Source organism: Oncorhynchus keta, chromosome 18 (assembly GCF_023373465.1).
Source record: "Oncorhynchus keta strain PuntledgeMale-10-30-2019 chromosome 18, Oket_V2, whole genome shotgun sequence".
Taxonomy (NCBI): Eukaryota; Metazoa; Chordata; class Actinopteri; order Salmoniformes; family Salmonidae; genus Oncorhynchus; species Oncorhynchus keta.
Window position 1 is genome coordinate 55630407 of NC_068438.1, and position 25170 is coordinate 55655576.

Sequence of the window (25170 nt, forward strand, 5' to 3'; positions counted from 1 at the left end):
TAAAATGCCTTGGACAGGTCCATGAATACAGCTGCACAGTAATGTATCTTATTGATGGCGGTTATGATATCGTTTAGGACCTTGAGTGTGGCTTTAGTGCACCCATGATCAGCTCTGAAACCAGATTGCATAGCGAAGAAGGTACGGTGGGATTTGAAATGGTCGGTAATCTGTTTGTTAACTTGGCTTTCAAAGACCTTAGAAAGACAGGGTAGGGTATATATATAGGTCTGTAGCAGTTTGGGTCTAGAGTTTTGCACCCTTTGTTGAAGAGAGGGATGACCGCGGCAGCTTTCCAATCTTTGGGAATCTCAGACTATACGAAAGAGAGGTTGAACAGGCTAGTATTAGGGGTTGCAACAATTTCAGCATATCATTTTAGAAAGAGAGGGCCCAGATTGTCTAGCCCGGCTGATTTGTAGGGGTCCAGATTTTGCAGCTCTTTCAGAACATCAGTTATCTGGATTTGGGTGAAGGAGAAATGGTGGGGGCTTGGGCGGGTTGCTGTGGAGGGTGCCAGGCAGTTGACCAGGGTAGGGATAGCCAGGTAGAAAGCATGGCCAGCTGTAGAGAAATGCTTATTGAAATGTTCAATTGTAGTGGATTTAACGGTGGTAATAGTGTTTCCTATCCTTAGAGCAGTTGGGAGGAGGTGCTCTTATTCTCCGTGGACTTTAGAGTATCCCAGAACTTTTTTGAGTTTGTACTACAGGATGCAAATTTCTGTTTGAAAAGCTAGCCTTAGATTTCCTAACTGCCTGTGTATAGCAAGTGGCAACGGTGAGAGACTTGTTTCTGGAGATATGCATTTATAGTAGGAGCTCAAATTGTTTGGGTACAGACCTGGATAGTAAGACAGAACTCTGCAGGCTATCTTTGCAGTAGATTGCAACACTGCCCCCTTTAGGAGTTCTAGCTTGGCGGAAAATGTTATAGTTAGGGATGGAGATTTTAGGGTTCTTGGTGGTCTTCCTAAGCCAGGACTCAGACACGTCTAAGACATCCGGTTTGGCAGAGTGTGCTAAAGCAGTGAGTAAAACAAACTTAGGGAGTAGGCTTCTAATGTTAACATGATAAGATGTCTGACTGCTATGCCATCTTGGAAACTCAGTCTGACCATGGTCATTTCACTCAGTCTGACCATGGTTATGTCACTCTGAGTCTGATCGTGGTCATATCACTTAGTCTGACCATGGTCATCTCTCTCAGACTGACCATGGCATTGTCTCTCAGTTTGATCATGGTCATCTCACTCAATATGTCCATGGTGATGTTAGTCAGTCTAACCATGGTCATGTCTCTCAGCCTGACCCTGGTCATTTTCATTCAGCCTGACCCTGGTCATTTTCATTCAGTCTGACCCTGGTCATTTTCATTCAGTCTGACCCTGGTCATTTTCATTCAGCCTGACCCTGGTCATTTTCATTCAGTCTGACCATGGTCATTTTCATTCAGTCTGACCCTGGTCATTTTCATTCAGTCTGACCATGGTCATTTTCATTCAGTCTGACCATGGTCATTTTCATTCAGTCTGACCTTGGTCATTTTCATTCAGTCTGACCTTGGTCATTTTCATTCAGTCTGACCTTGGTCATTTTCATTCAGTCTGACCCTGGTCATGTCTCTGCTCTTTTCTTGTGTTCTTTTTCGATCTCTCGCAGACACTCAGTTGCTCTCTCTCCATCTCTTTCAGACACTCAGTTGCTCTCTCTCCATCTCTTTCAGACACTCAGTTGCTCTCTCTCCATCTCTTTCAGACACTCAGTTGCTCTCTCTCCATCTCTTTCAGACACTCAGTTGCTCTCTCTCCATCTCTTTCAGACACTCAGTTGCTCTCTCTCCATCTCTTTCAGACACTCAGTTGCTCTCTCTCCATCTCTTTCAGACACTCAGTTGCTCTCTCTGCCTTTCACTCCCTCCATTTCTCGTTCTTTATCTCTCTCTCTGCCTTTCACTCCCCCCATTTCTCGTTCTTTATCTCTCTCTCTGCCTTTCACTCCCCCATTTCTCGTTCTTTATCTCTCTCTCTGCCTTTCACCCCCCCCCATTTCTCGTTCTTTATCTCTCTCTCTGCCTTTCACTCCCCCCATTTCTCGTTCTTTATCTCTCTCTCTGCCTTTCACTCCCCCCCCATTTCTCGTTCTTTATCTCTCTCTCTGCCTTTCACTCCCCCCATTTCTCGTTCTTTATCTCTCTCTCTGCCTTTCACTCCCTCCATTTCTCGTTCTTTATCTCTCTCTCTGCCTTTCACTCCCCCCATTTCTCATTCTTTATCTCTCTCCCTATCTTTCAGAGCCCCCTCTAAACACTATTCTAGAACCCATCTCCATTACACAATATTACTGAGAGCCTTAGAGACCCCATCTCCATTAGACAATAATACACAGAGCCTTAGAGAACCCACCTCCATTAGACAATATTACTGAGAGCCTTAGAGAACCCACCTCCATTAGACAATATTACTGAGAGCCTTAGAGAACCCATCTCCATTAGACAATATTACTGAGAGCCTTAGAGAACCCACCTCCATTAGACAATATTACTGAGAGCCTTAGAGAACCCACCTCCATTAGACAATATTACTGAGAGCCTTAGAGAACCCATCTCCATTAGACAATATTACTGAGAGCCTTAGAGAACCCACCTCCATTAGACAATATTACTGAGAGCCTTAGAGAACCCATCTCCATTAGACAATATTACTGAGAGAGCCTTAGACAATAACCCTTAGAGAACCTCCATTAGACAATATTACTGAGAGCCTTAGAGAACCCACCTCCATTAGACAATATTAAGCCCGAGAACCCATCTCCATTAGACAATATTACTGAGAGCCATTAGACAAGAACTGAGAGCCTTAGAGAACCCACCTCCATTAGACAATATTACTGAGAGCCTTAGAGAACCCATCTCCATTACACAATATTACTGAGAGCCTTAGAGAACCCACCTCCATTAGACAATATTACTGAGAGCCTTAGAGAACCCACCTCCCAATATTACTGACTTCGAGAACCCATCCATTAGACAATGAGAGCCTTAGAGAACCCACCTCCATTAGACAATATTACTGAGAGCCTTAGAGAACCCACCTCCATTAGACAATATTACTGAGAGTCTTAGAGAACCCACCTCCATTAGACAATATTACTGAGAGCCTTAGAGAACCCATCTCCATTAGACAATATTACTGAGAGCCTTAGAGAACCCACCTCCATTAGACAATATTACTGAGAGTCTTAGAGAACCCACCTCCATTAGACAATATTACTGAGAGCCTTAGAGAACCCACCTCCATTAGACAATATTACTGAGAGCCTTAGAGAACCCACCTCCATTAGACAATATTACTGAGAGTCTTAGAGAACCCACCTCCATTAGACAATATTACTGAGAGCCTTAGAGAACCCACCTCCATTAGACAATATTACTGAGAGTCTTAGAGAACCCACCTCCATTAGACAATATTACTGAGAGCCTTAGAGAACCCACCTCTCTCTGAGATGATTGCCTTTGTAATTCTAAACCACATTAGCTGTATTCTGTTGTTCCTTCCAACAGGACATCATAATTATCTCTGTGCCGGTCGAAACGACTGCATCGTGGACAAGATGCGAAGAAAGAATTGCCCTGCGTGTCGCCTGAGGAAGTGCTACCAAGCTGGGATGATGCTCGGAGGTACCTTTGTGGTCATGTCTCTCTCTGTCTTCCTCTTCTACTAAATTATCACCAATTATCTAGAGAACATCACATTAAAGGGGTTACATCTCAAGCAGGAGTCACACACTTCGAAATCATCATTTCCAGTCAAGGAGAATGTTGAAATGGCCTTTCAGATAACACACAGAGACCAAACAAAATCATCACACCCTGTCATTACTATCAGAAATGTTCTTTCCCTTAGGATATTACCTTTTGGATGTTTAATTCAACTACAGATGTAGGATCTTAATTTGATCACCCTGTTGCAGGAGAACTTTCCCGCAATGCATGACATTTTAAACTTGTAGTGTATTTCTAGTTTAAAAAGGCTTCTGAAGTTTGTAATTTCCACTTTGAAATGTTCAGGCTTGATTTTCCCTAAATAAACTACATAATAATGCACATTTCCTGTTGCTGCAGGATTATCTTCCTGCCGTAGCAAATTTGGCTCAAATTAAGATCCTACATCTGTATGGTAAAAACAGTTTATTCAAAAACTAAAGTGCTCTTGTAATAGCCTTTGTCTGACCTTTTATTTGAAACATTTTATGTGTCATGGGTTATTGAGGAGGAGGTGTTATATTACGGGTTGTTAATCAGTCAACCGTTCAAGGCCGTACCAGTCATCCAAAATTACAACTTACAGAAAAATAAATGCATTACAGTAATTATTTAGTAGCCTTTTTATTTTATCCAGACAAACTAAACCTGAAAACAATATTCTTTAAAAACATTTTTTTTTTTAAATATCTTTTAACTTTGGCCTCAGACAGAATATCTTATGTCAGCCGACATAATCACATCTTTAATGAAGCATTTCATAGATGTTGAACCCGGTCTTCATTTCATTCAGCCCCGTACCAATGTCTACATACAGTATGTGAATAACAAGTGTTCCCTGTACTCTTCACATGTTTTCACTGACCCTTGTGGTAATTATTGTCACAGGGCGGAAGCTGAAGCGTTTTGGGGCCCTGAAGGCAGGTCCAGCCTTGATGTTCCAGGGGGCCTTATCAGCCCTGGGAGATGGTCTGGCCCCAGCCTTGATGTTCCAGGGGCCCTTGTCAGCCCTGGGGGATGGTCAGACCCTGGCCTCTCTACCCTGCATGCCTGGTCTCAACGAGCTGCAGCTCTCCCCTCAGATCATCAGCATTCTGGAGAGCATTGAGCCTGAGGTGGGGTCGGAGTTTCTGATTTAGGGGGGGAATCCTAACCTCCACCTAAATCTAATTGTAACTTAGTCATGCATTGAAGTCAATAAGAGACTAAGGGAAAATATGACTGAAGGACAAGTTTAGGTCTCATATTCATCACCTTTTGCTTTGTATTGTCCTGCTGCTGACAATGGATCCACATTCAGGGATCAATCATGTACTCCTCTGTCCATCTACCAGGTGGTGTACTCTGGCTATGACAACTCCCAGCCTGACATGCCACACCTCCTCCTCAACAGTCTCAACAGACTGTGCGATAGACAGCTGTTGTGGATCGTCCGGTGGTCCAAGTCCCTGCCAGGTAATAAAACAGTGTAATGATGTGTGTGTGGTTTATCAATGTCTGAGAATGTCCTGAGAAGACAGACTGTGATTCATCTGGTGATCCAGTAACAGCAGGAAGAAGGTAAACTGGTTTGATATGCTATTTATTTATTTTATTTATTTTACCTTTATTTAACTAGGCAAGTCAGTTAAGAACAAATTCTTATTTTCAATGACGGCCTGGGAACAGTGGGTTAACTGCCTGTTCAGGGGCCGAACGACAGATTTGTACCTTGTCACACTAGTCCAACACTCTAACCACTAGGCTACCCTGCCACCCCTGACATCTGCACACGTTTAACCCCGTTCACACTTCATTAAACTGATGTAAAATGGAAGGTTTTCCCCCATGCGGATCCAAGTTAGGATTGGTCCATGTGAGTTCCTTTACTGGAGTCAACCTGTACCACATTACAGACAGCAGTAGTAGCATGCAGTCGCCTTGGCCAGGTCTGCCAGGTAACAGAATAACTCTATTCAGGGTTGACTTATGATATAAGTCTATGTTTGCTTCCCAAATAACACACGATGCCCTATATAGTGCACTAGTTTTTAGACCGGAGCCCTATGGCACCCTATTCTCTAGATAGTGCACTACTATAGACCAGAGCCCTATGGCACACTATTATCTAGATAGTGCACTACTATAGACCAGAGCCCTATGGCACACTATGTCCTATATAGTGCACCACTTTAGACCAGAGCCCTTTGGCACCCTATTTTCTAGATAGTGCACTACTATAGACCAGAGCCCTATGGCACACTATGCCCTATATAGTGCACCACTTTAGACCAGAGCCCTATGGCACCCTATTCTCTATACAGTGCACTAGTTTAGACCAGAGCCCTATGGCACACTATGCCTTATATAGTGCACTACTTTAGACGAGAGCCCTATCGGCTAGGCCTCCTCAGGGCCAACACACTCACCATGGTCTCCATGGTCACCACACCGAAGGTCAGTGAAGGTCTCACTCCCAAACGCTGGCAGGCAGAGATACAGCCAGGGAGACCATGTGGAAAGTACGACCAATCATTTCTTCTCTTTTCACACCCTTTATAATTACTGGTAACCTCCTAAACACCCCTTTATCACTACTGGTAACCTCCTAAACACCCCTTTATAACTAAACATCCTTTATCACTACTGGTAACCTCCTAAACACCCTTTATAACTACTGGTAACCTCCTAAACACCCTTTATCACTACTGGTAACCTCCTAAACATCCTTTATCACTACTGGTGACCTCCTAATCACCCTTTATAACTACTGGTAACCTCCTAAACACCCTTTATAACTACTGGTAACCTCCTAAACACCCTTTATAACTACTGGTAACCTCCTAAACACCCTTCATCACTACTGGTAACCTCCTAAACACCCCTTTATAATTACTGGTAATCTCCTAAACACCCCTTTATCACTACTGGTAACCTCCTAAACATCCTTTATAACTACTGGTAACCTCCTAAACACCCTTTATCACTACTGGTGTTCTCCTAAACACCCTTTATAACTACTGGTAACCTCCTAAACACCCTTTATAACTACTGGTGTTCTCCTAAACACCCTTTATAACTAAACACCCTTTATCACTACTGGTAACCTCCTAAACACCCTTTATAACTACTGGTAACCTCCTAAACACCCTTTATAACTACTGGTGTTCTCCTAAACACCCTTTATCACTACTGGTGTTCTCCTAAACACCCTTTATAACTAAACACCCTTTATCACTACTGGTAACCTCCTAAACACCCTTTATAATTACTGGTAACCTCCTAAACGCCCTTTATAACTACTGGTGTTCTCCTAAACACCCTTTATAACTACTGGTGTTCTCCTAAACACCCTTTATAACTATTGGTAACCTCCTAAACACCCTTTATCACTACTGGTAACCTCCTAAACACCCTTTATAATTACTGGTAACCTCCTAAACACCCTTTATAACTACTGGTGACCTCCTAAACACCCCTTTATCACTACTGGTAACCTCCTAAACACCCTTTAAAACTACTGGTAACCTCCTAAACACCCCTTCATCACTACTGGTAACCTCCTAAACACCCTTTATCACTACTTGTAACCTCCTAAACACCCTTTATCACTACTGGTAACCTCCTAAACACCCTTCATCACTACTGGTAACCTCCTGAACACCCTTTATAACTACAGGTAACTTCCTAAACACCCTTTATCACTACTGGTAACCTCCTAAACAACCTTTATAACTACAGGTAACTCTCCTAAACACCCTTTATCACTACTGGTAACCTCCTAATCACCCTTTATCACTACTGGTAACCTCCTAAACACCCTTCATCACTACTGGTAACCTCCTAAACACCCTTCATCACTACTGGTAACCTCCTAAACACCCTTTATAACTAAACACCCTTTATCACTACTGGTAACCTCCTAAACACCCTTTATAATTACTGGTAACCTCTTAAACATCCTTTATCACTACTGGTAACCTCCTAAACACCCTTTATAACTACAGGTAACTTCCTAAACACCCTTTATCACTACTGGTAACCTCCGAAACACCCCTTTATCACTACTGGTAACCTCCTAAACACCCTTCATCACTACTGGTAACCTCCTAAACACCCTTTATAACTAAACACCCTTTATCACTACTGGTAACCTCCTAAACACCCTTTATAATTACTGGTAACCTCCTAAACACCCTTTATAACTACTGGTGTTCTCCTAAACACCCTTTATAACTACTGGTAACCTCCTAAACACCCCTTTATCACTACTGGTGACCTCCTAAACACCCTTCATCACTACTGGTAACCTCCTAAACACCCTTTATCACTACTGGTAACCTCCTAAACACCCTTTATAATTACTGGTAACCTCCTAAACACCCTTTATAACTACTGGTGACCTCCTAAACACCCCTTTATCACTACTGGTGACCTCCTAAACACCCTTTAAAACTACTGGTAACCTCCTAAACACCCCTTCATCACTACTGGTAACCTCCTAAACACCCTTCATCACTACTGGTAACCTCCTAAACACCCTTTATCACTACTGGTAACCTCCTAAACACCCTTTATCACTACTGGTAACCTCCTAAACACCCTTCATCACTACTGGTAACCTCCTGAACACCCTTTATAACTACAGGTAACTTCCTAAACACCCTTTATCACTACTGGTAACCTCCTAAACATCCTTTATAACTACAGGTAACTTCCTAAACACCTTTATCACTACAGGTAACCTCCTAAACACCCTTTATCACTACTGGTAACCCAGAATCACCCCTTTATCACTACTGGTAACCTCCTAAACACCCTTCATCACTACTGGTAACCTCCTAAACACCCTTCATCACTACTGGTAACCTCCTGAACACCCTTTATAACTACAGGTAACCTCCTAAACACCCTTTATCACTACTGGTAACCTCCTAAACACCCTTTATAACTACAGGTAACCTCCTAAACACCCTTTATCACTACTGGTAACCTCCTAAACACCCTTTAAAACTACTGGTAACCTCCTAAACACCCTTCATCACTACTGGTAACCTCCTAAACACCCTTTATCACTACTTGTAACCTCCGAAACACCCCTTTATCACTACTGGTAACATCCTAAACACCCTTCATCACTACTGGTAACCTCCTGAACACCCTTTATAACTACAGGTAACTTCCTAAACACCCTTTATCACTACTGGTAACCTCCTAAACATCCTTTATAACTACAGGTAACTTCCTAAACACCCTTTATCACTACTGGTAACCTCCGAATCACCCCTTTATCACTACTGGTAACCTCCTAAACACCCTTCATCACTACTGGTAACCTCCTAAACACCCTTTATAACTAAACACCCTTTATCACTACTGGTAACCTCCTAAACACCCTTTATAATTACTGGTAACCTCTTAAACATCCTTTATAACTAAACACCCCTTTATCACTACTGGTAACCTCCTAAACACCCTTTATCACTACTGGTAACCTCCGAAACACCCCTTTATCACTACTGGTAACCTCCTAAACACCCTTCATCACTACTGGTAACCTCCTAAACACCCTTTATAACTAAACACCCTTTATCACTACTGGTAACCTCCTAAACACCCTTTATAATTACTGGTAACCTCCTAAACACCCTTCATCACTACTGGTAACCTCCTAAACACCCTTTATAACTAAACACCCTTTATCACTACTGGTAACCTCCTAAACACCCTTTATAACTAAACACCCTTCATCACTACTGGTAACCTCCTAAACACCCTTTATAACTAAACACCCTTCAGCACTACTGGTAACCTCCTAAACACCCTTTATAACTAAACATCCTTTATCACTACTGGTAACCTCCTAAACACCCCTTTATAACTAAACATCCTTTATCACTACTGGTAACCTCCTAAACACCCTTTATCACTACTGGTAACCTCCTAAACACCCTTTATCACTACTGGTAACCTCCGAAACACCCCTTTATCACTAATGGTAACCTCCTAAACACCCTTCATCACTACTGGTAACCTCCTAAACACCCTTTATAACTAAACATCCTTTATCACTACTGGTAACCTCCTAAACACCCCTTTATAACTAAACATCCTTTATCACTACTGGTAACCTCCTAAACACCCTTTATCACTACTGGTAACCTCCTAAACACCCTTTATCACTACTGGTAACCTCCTAAACATCCTTTATCACTACTGGTGACCTCCTAATCACCCTTTATAACTACTGGTAACCTCCTAAACACCCTTCATCACTACTGGTAACCTCCTAAACACCCTTTATAACTAAACACCCTTTATCACTACTGGTAACCTCCTAAACACCCTTTATAATTACTGGTAACCTCTTAAACATCCTTTATCACTACTGGTAACCTCCTAAACACCCCTTTATAACTAAACATCCTTTATCACTACTGGTAACCTCCTAAACACCCTTTATCACTACTGGTAACCTCCTAAACACCCTTTATCACTACTGGTAACCTCCTAAACATCCTTTATCACTACTGGTGACCTCCTAAACACCCTTTATAACTACTGGTAACCTCCTAAACACCCTTTATAACTACTGGTGTTCTCCTAAACACCCTTTATAACTAAACACCCTTTATCACTACTGGTAACCTCCTAAACACCCTTTATAATTACTGGTAACGTCCTAAACGCCCTTTATAACTACTGGTGTTCTCCTAAACACCCTTTATAATTACTGGTAACCTCCTAAACACCCTTTATAACTACTGGTGTTCTCCTAAACACCCTTTATAACTACTGGTGTTCTCCTAAACACCCTTTATAACTACTGGTAACCTCCTAAACACCCTTTATCACTACTGGTAACCTCCTAAACACCCCTTTATCACTACTGGTGACCTCCTAAACACCCTTCATCACTACTGGTAACCTCCTAAACACCCTTTATCACTACTGGTAACCTCCTAAACACCCTTTATAACTACTGGTAACCTCCTAAACACCCTTTATAACTACTGGTGACCTCCTAAACACCCCTTTATCACTACTGGTAACCTCCTAAACACCCTTCATCACTACTGGTAACCTCCTAAACACCCTTCATCACTACTGGTAACCTCCTAAACACCCTTTATCACTACTTGTAACCTCCGAAACACCCCTTTATCACTACTGGTAACCTCCTAAACACCCTTCATCACTACTGGTAACCTCCTGAACACCCTTTATAACTACTGGTAACCTCCTAAACACCCTTTATCACTACTGGTAACCTCCTAAACACCCTTTATCACTACTGGTAACCTCCTAAACACCCTTTATCACTACTGGTAACCTCCTAATCACCCTTTATCACTACTGGTAACCTCCGAAACACCCCTTTATCACTACTGGTAACCTCCTAAACACCCTTCATCACTACTGGTAACCTCCTAAACACCCTTTATAACTAAACACCCTTTATCACTACTGGTAACCTCCTAAACACCCTTTATAATTACTGGTAACCTCTTAAACATCCTTTATCACTACTGGTAACCTCCTAAACACCCTTTATAACTACAGGTAACTTCCTAAACACCCTTTATCACTACTGGTAACCTCCGAAACACCCCTTTATCACTAATGGTAACCTCCTAAACACCCTTTATCACTACTGGTAACCTCCGAAACACCCCTTTATCACTACTGGTAACCTCCTAAACACCCTTCATCACTACTGGTAACCTCCTAAACACCCTTTATAACTAAACACCCTTTATCACTACTGGTAACCTCCTAAACACCCTTTATAATTACTGGTAACCTCTTAAACATCCTTTATCACTACTGGTAACCTCCTAAACACCCCTTTATAACTAAACATCCTTTATCACTACTGGTAACCTCCTAAACACCCTTTATCACTACTGGTAACCTCCTAAACACCCTTTATCACTACTGGTAACCTCCTAAACACCCTTTATAACTACTGGTAACCTCCTAAACACCCTTTATAACTACTGGTAACCTCCTAAACACCCCTTTATAACTACTGGTAACCTCCTAAACACCCTTCATCACTACTGGTAACCTCCTAAACACCCTTTATAACTACTGGTAATCTCCTAAACACCCTTTATCACTACTGGTAACCTCCTAAACACCCTTTATAACTACTGGTAACCTCCTAAACACCCTTTATCACTACTGGTGTTCTCCTAAACACCCTTTATAACTACTGGTAACCTCCTAAACACCCTTTATAACTACTGGTGTTCTCCTAAACACCCTTTATAACTAAACACCCTTTATCACTACTGGTAACCTCCTAAACACCCTTTATAATTACTGGTAACCTCCTAAACGCCCTTTATAACTACTGGTGTTCTCCTAAACACCCTTTATAACTACTGGTGTTCTCCTAAACACCCTTTATAACTATTGGTAACCTCCTAAACACCCTTTATCACTACTGGTAACCTCCTAAACACCCCTTTATCACTACTGGTGACCTCCTAAACACCCTTCATCACTACTGGTAACCTCCTAAACACCCTTTATCACTACTGGTAACCTCCTAAACACCCTTTATAATTACTGGTAACCTCCTAAACACCCTTTATAACTACTGGTGACCTCCTAAACACCCCTTTATCACTACTGGTGACCTCCTAAACACCCTTTAAAACTACTGGTAACCTCCTAAACACCCCTTCATCACTACTGGTAACCTCCTAAACACCCTTTATCACTACTTGTAACCTCCGAAACACCCCTTTATCACTACTGGTAACCTCCTAAACACCCTTCATCACTACTGGTAACCTCCTGAACACCCTTTATAACTACAGGTAACTTCCTAAACACCCTTTATCACTACTGGTAACCTCCTAAACACCCTTTATCACTACTGGTAACCTCCGAATCACCCCTTTATCACTACTGGTAACCTCCTAAACACCCTTCATCACTACTGGTAACCTCCTAAACACCCTTTATAACTAAACACCCTTTATCACTACTGGTAACCTCCTAAACACCCTTTATAATTACTGGTAACCTCTTAAACATCCTTTATCACTACTGGTAACCTCCTAAACACCCTTTATAACTACAGGTAACTTCCTAAACACCCTTTATCACTACTGGTAACCTCCTAAACACCCTTTATCACTACTGGTAACCTCCGAAACACCCCTTTATCACTACTGGTAACCTCCTAAACACCCTTTATCACTACTGGTAACCTCCTAAACACCCTTTATAATTACTGGTAACCTCTTAAACATCCTTTATCACTACTGGTAACCTCCTAAACACCCTTTATAACTACAGGTAACTTCCTAAACACCCTTTATCACTACTGGTAACCTTCCGAAACACCCCTTTATCACTAATGGTAACCTCCTAAACACCCTTTATCACTACTGGTAACCTCCGAAACACCCCTTTATCACTACTGGTAACCTCCTAAACACCCTTCATCACTACTGGTAACCTCCTAAACACCCTTTATAACTAAACACCCTTTATCACTACTGGTAACCTCCTAAACACCCTTTATAATTACTGGTAACCTCTTAAACATCCTTTATCACTACTGGTAACCTCCTAAACACCCCTTTATAACTAAACATCCTTTATCACTACTGGTAACCTCCTAAACACCCTTTATCACTACTGGTAACCTCCTAAACACCCTTTATCACTACTGGTAACCTCCTCAAACACACCCTTTATCACTACTGGTAACCTCCTAAACACCCTTTATAACTACTGGTAACCTCCTAAACACCCTTTATAACTACTGGTAACCTCCTAAACACCCTTTATAACTACTGGTAACCTCCTAAACACCCTTCATCACTACTGGTAACCTCCTAAACACCCTTTATAATTACTGGTAATCTCCTAAACACCCTTTATCACTACTGGTAACCTCCTAAACACCCTTTATAACTACTGGTAACCTCCTAAACACCCTTTATCACTACTGGTGTTCTCCTAAACACCCTTTATAACTACTGGTAACCTCCTAAACACCCTTTATAACTACTGGTGTTCTCCTCCTTTATAACTAAACACCCTTTATCACTACTGGTAACCTCCTAAACACCCTTTATAACTACTGGTAACCTCCTAAACACCCTTTATCACTACTGGTAACCTCCTAAACACCCTTTATAACTGGTGGTTCCTCCTAAAACCCTTTATCACTACTGGTAACCTCCTAAACACCCTTTATCACTACTGGTGTTCTCTAAACACCCTTTATCACTACTGGTAACCTCCTAAACACCCTTTATCACTACTGGTAACCTCCTAAACACCCTTTATCACTACTGGTAACCTCCTAAACACCCTTTATCACTACTGGTAACCTCCTAAACACCCTTTATAACTACTGGTAACCTCCTAAACACCCTTTATCACTACTGGTAACCTCCTAAACACCCTTTATCACTAATGGTAACCTCCTAAACACCCTTTATCACTACTGGTAACCTCCTAAACACCCTTTATCACTACTGGTAACCTCCTAAACACCCTTTATCACTACTGGTAACCTCCTAAACACCCTTTATAACTAAACACCCTTTATCACTACTGGTAACCTCCTAAACACCCTTTATCACTACTGGTAACCTCCTAAACATCCTTATCACTACTGGTAACCTCCTAAACACCCTTTATCTAAACATCCTTTATCACTACTGGTAACCTCCTAAACACCCTTTATCACTACTGGTAACCTCCTAAACACCCTTTATCACTACTGGTAACCTCCTAAACACCCTTATCACTACTGGTAACCTCCTAAACACCCTTTATAACTACCCTTTATCACTACTGGTAACCTCCTAAACACCCTTTATAACTACTGGTAACCTCCTAAACACCCTTTATCACTACTGGTAACCTCCTAAACACCCTTTATCACTACTGGTAACCTCCTAAACACCCTTTATCCTACTGGTAACTAAACATCCTTTATCACTACTGGTAACCTCCTAAACACCCCTTTATCACTACTGGTAACCTCCTAAACACCCTTTATAACTACTGGTAACCTCCTAAACATCCTTTATCACTACTGGTAACCTCCTAAACACCCTTTATAACTACTGGTAACCTCCTAAACACCCTTTATAACTACTGGTAACCTCCTAAAACCTCCTAAACACCCTTTATAACTACTGGTAACCTCCTAAACACCCTTTATAACTACTGGTAACCTCCTAAACACCCTTTATAACTACTGGTAACCTCCTAAACACCCTTTATCACTACTGGTGTTCTCCTAAACACACCTTATCACTACTGGTAACCTCCTAAACACCCTTTATAACTACTGGTAACCTCCTAAACACCCTTTATCACTACTGGTAACCTCCTAAACACCCTTTATAACTACTGGTTCTCCTAAACACCCTTTATAACTACTGGTAACCTCCTAAACACCCTTTATTTATTGGTAACCTCCTAAACACCCTTTATCACTACTGGTAACCTCCTAAACACCCTTTATAACTACTGGTAACCTCCTAAACACCCTTTATCACTACTGGTAACCTCCTAAACACCCTTTATAACTACTGGTAACCTCCTAAACACCCTTTATAACTACTGGTAACCTCCTAAACACCCTTTAATCTCTCCTAAACACCCTTTATCACTACTGGTAACCTCCTAAACACCCTTTATAACTACTGGTAACCTCCTAAACACCCTTTATAACTACTGGTGTTCTCCTAAACACCCTTTATCACTACTGGTGTCTCCTCCTAAACACCCTTTATCACTACTGGTAACCTCCTAAACACCCTTTATCACTACTGGTAACCTCCTAAACACCCTTTATAACTACTGGTAACCTCCTAAACACCCTTTATCACTACTGGTAACCTCCTAAACACCCTTTATCACTACTGGTAACCTCCTAAACACCCCTTTATCACTACTGGTAACCTCCTAAACACCCTTTATCACTACTGGTAACCTCCTAAACACCCTTTATAACTACTGGTAACCTCCTAAACACCCTTTATCACTACTGGTAACCTCCTAAACACCCTTTATAACTACTGGTAACCTCCTAAACACCCTTTATCACTACTGGTGACCTCCTAAACACCCTTTATCACTACTGGTAACCTCCTAAACACCCTTTATCACTACTGGTAACCTCCTAAACACCCTTTATCACTACTGGTAACCTCCTAAACACCCTTTATCACTACTGGTAACCTCCTAAACACCCTTTATCACTACTGGTAACCTCCTAAACACCCTTTATAACTACTGGTAACCTCCTAAACACCCTTTATCACTACTGGTAACCTCCTAAACACCCCTTTATAACTGGTATCCTTTATCACTACTGGTAACCTCCTAAACACCCTTCATCACTACTGGTAACCTCCTAAACACCCTTTATCACTACTAAACCTCCTAAACTCCTAAACCCTTTATCACTACTGGTAACCTCCTAAACATCCTTTATCACTACTGGTAACCTCCTAAACACCCCTAAACTTTATCACTACTGGTAACCTCCTAAACACCCTTTATCACTACTGGTAACCTCCTAAACACCCTTTATAACTACTGGTAACCTCCTAAACACCCTTTATCACTACTGGTAACCTCCTAAACACCCTTTATAACTACTGGTAACCTCCTAAACACCCTTTATCACTACTGGTAACCTCCTAAACACCCTTTATCACTACTGGTAACCTCCTAAACACCCTTTATCACTACCTAAACATCCTTTATCACTACTGGTAACCTCCTAAACACCCTTTTAATAAACACCCTTTATCACTACTGGTAACCTCCTAAACACCCTTTATCACTACTGGTAACCTCCTAAACACCCTTTATAACTACTGGTAACCTCCTAAACACCCTTTATCACTACTGGTAACCTCCTAAACACCCTTTATAACTACTGGTAACCTCCTAAACACCCTTTATCACTACTGGTAACCTCCTAAACACCCTTTATCACTACTGGTAACCTCCTAAACACCCCCTTTATCACTACTGGTAACCTCCTAAACACCCTTTATCACTACTGGTAACCTCCTAAACACCCTTTATAACTACTGGTAACCTCCTAAACACCCTTTATCACTACTGGTAACCTCCTAAACACCCTTTATCACTACTGGTAACCTCCTAAACACCCTTTATAACTACTGGTGTTCTCCTAAACACCCCTTTATATCCTAAACACCCTTTATCACTACTGGTAACCTCCTAAACACCCTTTATAACTACTGGTAACCTCCTAAACACCCTTTATCACTACTGGTAACCTCCTTTAAACACATCCTTTATCACTACTGGTAACCTCCTAAACACCCTTTATCACTACTGGTAACCTCCTAAACACCCTTTATCATTACTGGTAACCTCTTAAACATCCTTTATCACTACTGGTAACCTCCTAAACACCCTTTATAACTACAGGTAACTTCCTAAACACCCTTTATCACTACTGGTAACCTCCGAAACACCCCTTTATCACTACTGGTAACCTCCTAAACACCCTTCATCACTACTGGTAACCTCCTAAACACCCTTTATAATTACTGGTAACCTCTTAAACATCCTTTATCACTACTGGTAACCTCCTAAACACCCCTTTATAACTAAACACCCTTTATCACTACTGGTAATCTCCTAAACACCCTTTATCACTACTGGTAACCTCCTAAACATCCTTTATCACTACTGGTGACCTCCTAATCACCCTTTATAACTACTGGTAACCTCCTAAACACCCTTTATAACTACTGGTAACCTCCTAAACACCCTTTATAACTACTGGTAACCTCCTAAATACCCTTTATAACTACTGGTAACCTCCTAAACACCCTTTATCACTACTGGTAACCTCCTAAACACCCTTTATAATTACTGGTAACCTCCTAAACACCCTTTATCACTACTGGTAACCTCCTAAACACCCTTTATCACTACTGGTAACCTCCTAAACACCCTTTATAACTACTGGTAACCTCCTAAACACCCTTTATCACTACTGGTAACCTCCTAAACACCCTTTATCACTACTGGTAACCTCCTAAACACCCTTTATCACTACTGGTAACCTCCTAAACACCCTTTATCACTACTGGTAACCTCCTAAACACCCTTTAACTAAACACCCTTTATCACTACTGGTAACCTCCTAAACACCCTTTATCACTACTGGTAACCTCCTAAACATCCTTTATCACTACTGGTAACTTTATAACTACTGGTAACTAAACACCCTTTATCACTACTGGTAACCTCCTAAACACCCTTTATAACTACTGGTAACCTCCTAAACACCCTTTATCACTACTGGTAACCTCCTAAACACCCTTTATCACTACTGGTAACCTCCTAAACACCTTTATCACTACTGGTTCTTTATCACTACTGGTAACCTCCTAAACACCCTTTATCACTACTGGTAACCTCCTAAACACCCTTTATAAACTGGTAACCTCTTAAACCTTTATCACTACTGGTAACCTCCTAAACACCCTTTATAACTACTGGTAACCTCCTAAACACCCTTTATCACTACTGGTAACCTCCTAAACACCCTTTATCACTACTGGTAACCTCCTAAACACCCTTTATCACTACTGGTAACCTCCTAAAACACCCTTTATCACTACTGGTAACCTCCTAAACACCCTTTATCACTACTACTGGTAAACCTCCTAAACACCCTTTATAACTACTGGTAACCTCCTAAACACCCTTTATAACTACTGGTAACCTCCTAAACACCCTTTATCACTACTGGTAACCTCCTAAACACCCTTTATCACTACTGGTGACCTCCTAAACACCCTTTATAACTACTGGTAACCTCCTAAACACCCTTTATCACTACTGGTAACCTCCTAAACACCCTTATAACTACTGGTAACCTCCTAAACACCTTTCTATCACTACTGGTAACCTCCTAAACACCCTTTATAATTACTGGTAACCTCCTAAACACCCTTTATAACTACTGGTGTTCTCCTAAACACCCTTTATAACTAAACATCCTTTATCACTACTGGTAACCTCCTAAACACCCTTTATCACTACTGGTAACCTCCTAAACACCCTTTATAACTACTGGTAACCTCCTAAACACCCTTTATAACTACTGGTAACCTCCTAAACACCCTTTATAACTACTGGTAACCTCCTAAACACCCTTTATAACTACTGGTAACCTCCTAAACACCCTTTATCACTACTGGTAACCTCCTAAACACCCTTTATAACTACTGGTAACCTCCTAAACACCCTTTATCACTACTGGTAACCTCCTAAACACCCTTTATAACTACTGGTAACCTCCTAAACACCCTTTATCACTACTGGTAACCTCCTAAACACCCTTTATAACTACTGGTAACCTCCTAAACACCCTTTATCACTACTGGTAACCTCCTAAACACCCTTTATCACTACTGGTAACCTCCTAAACACCCCTTTATCACTACTGGTAACCTCCTAAACACCCTTATCACTACTGGTAACCTCCTAAACACCCTTTATCACTACTGGTAACCTCCTAAACACCCTTTATCACTACTGGTAACCTCCTAAACACCCTTTATCACTACTGGTAACCTCCTAAACACCCTTTATCACTACTGGTAACCTCCTAAACACCCTTTATCACTACTGGTAACCTCCTAAACACCCTTATCACTACTGGTAACCTCCTAAACACCCCTTCATCACTACTGGTAACCTCCTAAACACCCTTTATCACTACTTGTAACCTCCGAAACACCCCTTCATCACTACTGGTAACCTCCTGAACACCCTTTATAACTACAGGTAACTTCCTAAACACCCTTTATCACTACTGGTAACCTCCTAAACACCCTTCATCACTACTGGTAACCTCCTGAACACCCTTTATAACTACAGGTAACTTCCTAAACACCCTTTATCACTACTGGTAACCTCCGAATCACCCCTTTATCACTACTAGTAACCTCCTAAACACCCTTTATCACTACTGGTAACCTCCTAAACACCCTTTATAACTAAACACCCTTTATCACTACTGGTAACCTCCTAAACACCCTTTATAATTACTGGTAACCTCTTAAACATCCTTTATCACTACTGGTAACCTCCTAAACACCCTTTATAACTACAGGTAACTTCCTAAACACCCTTTATCACTACTGGTAACCTCCGAAACACCCCTTTATCACTACTGGTAACCTCCTAAACACCCTTCATCACTACTGGTAACCTCCTAAACACCCTTTATAACTAAACACCCTTTATCACTACTGGTAACCTCCTAAACACCCTTTATCACTACTGGTAACCTCCTAAACACCCTTTATAATTACTGGTAACCTCTTAAACATCCTTTATCACTACTGGTAACCTCCTAAACACCCTTTATAACTACAGGTAACTTCCTAAACACCCTTTATCACTACTGGTAACCTCCTAAACACCCTTTATCACTACTGGTAACCTCCTAAACACCCTTTATAACTACTGGTAACCTCCTAAACACCCTTTATAACTACTGGTAACCTCCTAAACACCCTTTATCACTACTGGTAACCTCCTTTATAACTAAACACCCTTATCACTACTGGTAACCTCCTAAACACCCTTTATCACTACTGGTAACCTCCTAAACACCCCTTTATCACTACTGGTGACCTCCTAAACACCCTTTATAACTACTGGTAACCTCCTAAACACCCTTTATAACTACTGGTAACCTCCTAAACACCCTTTATAACTACTGGTAACCTCCTAAACACCCTTTATCACTACTGGTAACCTCCTAAACACCCTTTATAACTACTGGTGTTCTCCTAAACACCCTTTATCACTACTGGTGTTCTCCTAAACACCCTTTATAACTAAACACCCTTTATCACTACTGGTAACCTCCTAAACACCCTTTATAATTACTGGTAACCTCCTAAACGCCCTTTATAACTACTGGTGTTCTCCTAAACACCCTTTATAACTATTGGTAACCTCCTAAACACCCTTTATAATTACTGGTAACCTCCTAAACGCCCTTTATAACTACTGGTGTTCTCCTAAACACCCTTTATAACTACTGGTGTTCTCCTAAACACCCTTTATAACTATTGGTAACCTCCTAAACACCCTTTATCACTACTGGTAACCTCCTAAACACCCTTTATCACTACTGGTAACCTCCTAAACACCCTTTATAACTACTGGTAACCTCCTAAACACCCTTTATCACTACTGGTAACCTCCTAAACACCCTTTATAACTACTGGTAACCTCCTAAACACCCTTTATCACTACTGGTAACCTCCTAAACACCCTTTATCACTACTGGTAACCTCCTAAACACCCTTTAAAACTACTGGTAACCTCCTAAACACCCTTTATCACTACTGGTAACCTCCTAAACACCCTTTATCACTACTGGTAACCTCCTAAACACCCTTTATCACTACTGGTAACCTCCTAAACACCCTTTATCACTACTGGTAACCTCCTTAAACACCCTCCTAAACACCCCTTTATCACTACTGGTAACCTCCTAAACACCCTTTATCACTACTGGTAACCTCCTAACACCTCCTAAACACCCTTTATCACTACTGGTAACCTCCTAAACACCCTTTATCACTACTGGTAACCTCTTAAACACCCTTTATCACTACTGGTAACCTCCTAAACACCCTTTATAACTACTGGTAACCTCCTAAACACCCTTTATCACTACTGGTAACCTCCTAAACACCCTTTATCACTACTGGTAACCTCCTAAACACCCTTTATCACTACTGGTAACCTCCTAAACACCCTTTATCACTACTGGTAACCTCCTAAACACCCTTTATCACTACTGGTAACCACCCTTTATCACTACTGGTAACCTCCTAAACACCCTTTATAATTACGGGTAACCTCCTAAACACCCTTTATAACTAAACACCCCTTTATCACTACTGGTAACCTCCTAAACACCCTTTATCACTACTGGTAACCTCCGAAACACCCCTTTATCACTACTGGTAACCTCCTAAACACCCTTCATCACTACTGGTAACCTCCTAAACACCCTTTATAACTAAACACCCTTTATCACTACTGGTAACCTCCTAAACACCCTTTATAACTACAGGTAATCTCCTAAACACCCCTTTATAACTACTGGTAACCTCCTAAACACCCTTTATAACTAAACACCCTTTATCACTACTGGTAACCTCTTAAACATCCTTTATAACTACAGGTAACTTCCTAAACACCCTTTATAACTACAGGTAACCTCCTAAACACCCTTTATAACTAAATGTCATGTAGAATCCATACTGTATGTCATGTCATATAGAAGGAGAGGTAATGATTTGACAGGAAGGGAAGGCTAGTTCCCATAAGGAGAGGTAATGATTTGACAGGAAGGGAAGGCTAGTTCCCATAAGGAGAGGTAATGATTTAACAGGAAGGGAAGGCTAGTTCCCATAAGGAGAGGTAACGATTTAACAGGAAGGGAAGGCTAGTTCCCATAAGGAGAGGTAATGATTTGACAGGAAGGGAAGGCCAGTCTTATAAGGAGAGGTAATGATTTGACAGGAAGGGAAGGCTAGTTCCCATAAGGAGAGGTAATGATTTAACAGGAAGGGAAGGCTAGTTCCCATAAGGAGAGGTAATGATTTAACAGGAAGGGAAGGCCAGTCTTATAAGGAGAGGTAATGATTTGACAGGAAGGGAGGGCTAGTTCCCATAAGGAGATGTAATGATTTGACAGGAAGGGAAGGCCAGTCTTATAAGGAGAGGTAATGATTTGACAGGAAGGGAAGGCCAGTTCCCATAAGGAGAGGTAATGATTTGACAGGAAGGGAAGGCCAGTCTTATAAGGAGAGGTAATGATTTGACAGGTAGGGAAGGCAAGTCCCATAAGGAGAAAATAATTTATGGTTGACCAGAGATATATCTACCACTATGGTTGACCAGAGATATATCTACCACTATGGTTGATCAGAGAAATATCTACCACTATGGTTGACCAGAGATATATCTACCACTATGGTTGACCAGAGATATATCTACCACTATGGTTGACCAGAGATATATCTACCACTATGGTTGACCAGAGATATATCTACCACTATGGTTGACCAGAGATATATCTACCACTATGATCAGAGATATATCTACCATTATGATCAGAGATATATCTACCACTATGGTTGATCAGAGATATATCTACCACTATGGTTGATCAGAGATATATCTACCACTATGGTTGACCAGAGATATATCTACCACTATGGTTGACCAGAGATATATCTACCACTATGGTTGACCAGAGATATATCTACCACTATGATCAGAGATATATCTACCATTATGATCAGAGATATATCTACCACTATGGTTGATCAGAGATATATCTACCACTATGGTTGATCAGAGATATATCTACCACTATGGTTGACCAGAGATATATCTACCACTATGGTTGATCAGAGATATATCTACCACTATGGTTGACCAGAGATATATCTACCACTATGGTTGACCAGAGATATATCTACCACTATGGTTGACCAGTGATATATCTACCACTATGGTTGATCAGAGATATATCTACCATTATGGTTGATCAGAGATATATCTACCATTATGATCAGAGATATATCTACCACTATGGTTGATCAGATATATATCTACCATTATGGTTGATCAGATATATATCTACCATTATGGTTGACCAGAGATATATCTACCATTATGGTTGATCAAATATATATCTACCATTATGGTTGACCAGAGATATATCTACCATTATGGTTGATCAGATATATATCTACCATTATGGTTGACCAGAGATATATCTACCACTATGGTTGATCATATATATATCTACCATTATGGTTGACCAGTAGTGATATATCTACCATTATGGTTGACCAGTAGTGATATATCTACCATTATGGTTGACCAGTAGTGATATATCTACCATTATGGTTGACCAGCAGTTATATAGTGATATATCTACCATTATGGTTGACCAGTAGTGATATATCTACCATTATGGTTGACCAGTAGTGATATATCTACCATTATGGTTGACCAGTAGTGATATATCTACCATTATGGTTGACCAGTAGTGATATATCTACCATTATGTCTACCAGTAGTGATATATCTACCATTATGGTTGACCAGTAGTGATATATCTACCATTATGGTTGACCAGTAGTGATATATCTACCATTATGGTTGACCAGTAGTGATATATCTACCATTATGGTTGACCGGTAGTGATATATCTACCATTATGGTTGACCAGTAGTGATATATCTACCATTATGTTAACCAGTAGTGATATATCTACCATTATGTTGACCAGTAGTGATATATCTACCATTATGGTTGACCAGTAGTGATATATCTACCATTATGTTGACCAGTAGTGATATATCTACCATTATGTTTGACCATTATTGATATATCTACCAGTATGTTGACCAGTAGTGGTATATCTACCATTATGGTAGACCAGCAGTCATATAGTGATATATCTACCATTATATTGACCAGTAGTGATATATTTACCATTATGTTGACCAGTAGTGATATATCTACCATTATGGTTGACCGTAGATATAGCTACCATTATGTTGACCAGTAGTGATATATCTACCATTATGTCTACCAGTAGTGATATATCTACCATTATGTTGACCAGTAGTGATATGTCTACCATTATGTCTACCAGTAGTGATATATCTACCATTATGGTTGACCAGTAGTGATATAGTGATATATCTAGCATTATGGTTGACCAGTAGTGATATAGTGCTATATCTACCATTATGTTGACCAGTAGTGATATATCTACCATTATGTTGACCAGTAGTGATATATCTACCATTATGTCTACCAGTAGTGATATATCTACCATTATGGTTGACCAGTAGTGATATATCTACCATTATGGTAGACCAGCAGTTATATAGTGATATATCTACCATTATGTTGACCAGTAGTGATATATCTACCATTATGTCTACCAGTAGTGATATATCTACCATTATGGTTGACCAGTAGTGATATATCTACCATTATGGTAGACCAGCAGTTATATAGTGATATATCTACCATTATGGTTGTCCGTAGATATAGCTACCATTATGTTGACCAGTAGTGATATATCTACCATTATGTCTACCAGTAGTGATATGTCTACCATTATGGTAGACCAGCAGTTATATAGTGATATATCCACCATTATGGTTGACCAGAGATATATCTACCATTATGGTTGACCAGTAGTGCTATATCTACCATTATATTGACCAGTAGTGATATATCTACCATTATATTGACCAGTAGTGATAAATCTACCATTATGTCTACCAGTAGTGATATGTCTACCATTATATTGACCAGTAG

At 40.7% G+C, this 25170-nt stretch overlaps 1 protein-coding gene across 2 annotated transcripts in view; it reads left to right on the top strand.

Annotated features, from left to right (window-relative positions):
- The window catches only part of pgr (progesterone receptor), a 64066-nt gene that overhangs the window by 21988 nt on the left and 16908 nt on the right, over positions 1–25170 (top strand). For both annotated transcript variants that reach the window (XR_008069050.1, XM_052468728.1), the window contains exons 3-5: positions 3562–3678; positions 4651–4877; positions 5097–5217. Coding sequence is in view for 1 of the 2 variants with exons in the window: in XM_052468728.1 (XP_052324688.1) it covers positions 3562–3678; positions 4651–4877; positions 5097–5217 (465 nt within the window). In the remaining variant the exon portion in view is untranslated. The remainder of the gene's footprint in view (positions 1–3561; positions 3679–4650; positions 4878–5096; positions 5218–25170) is intronic.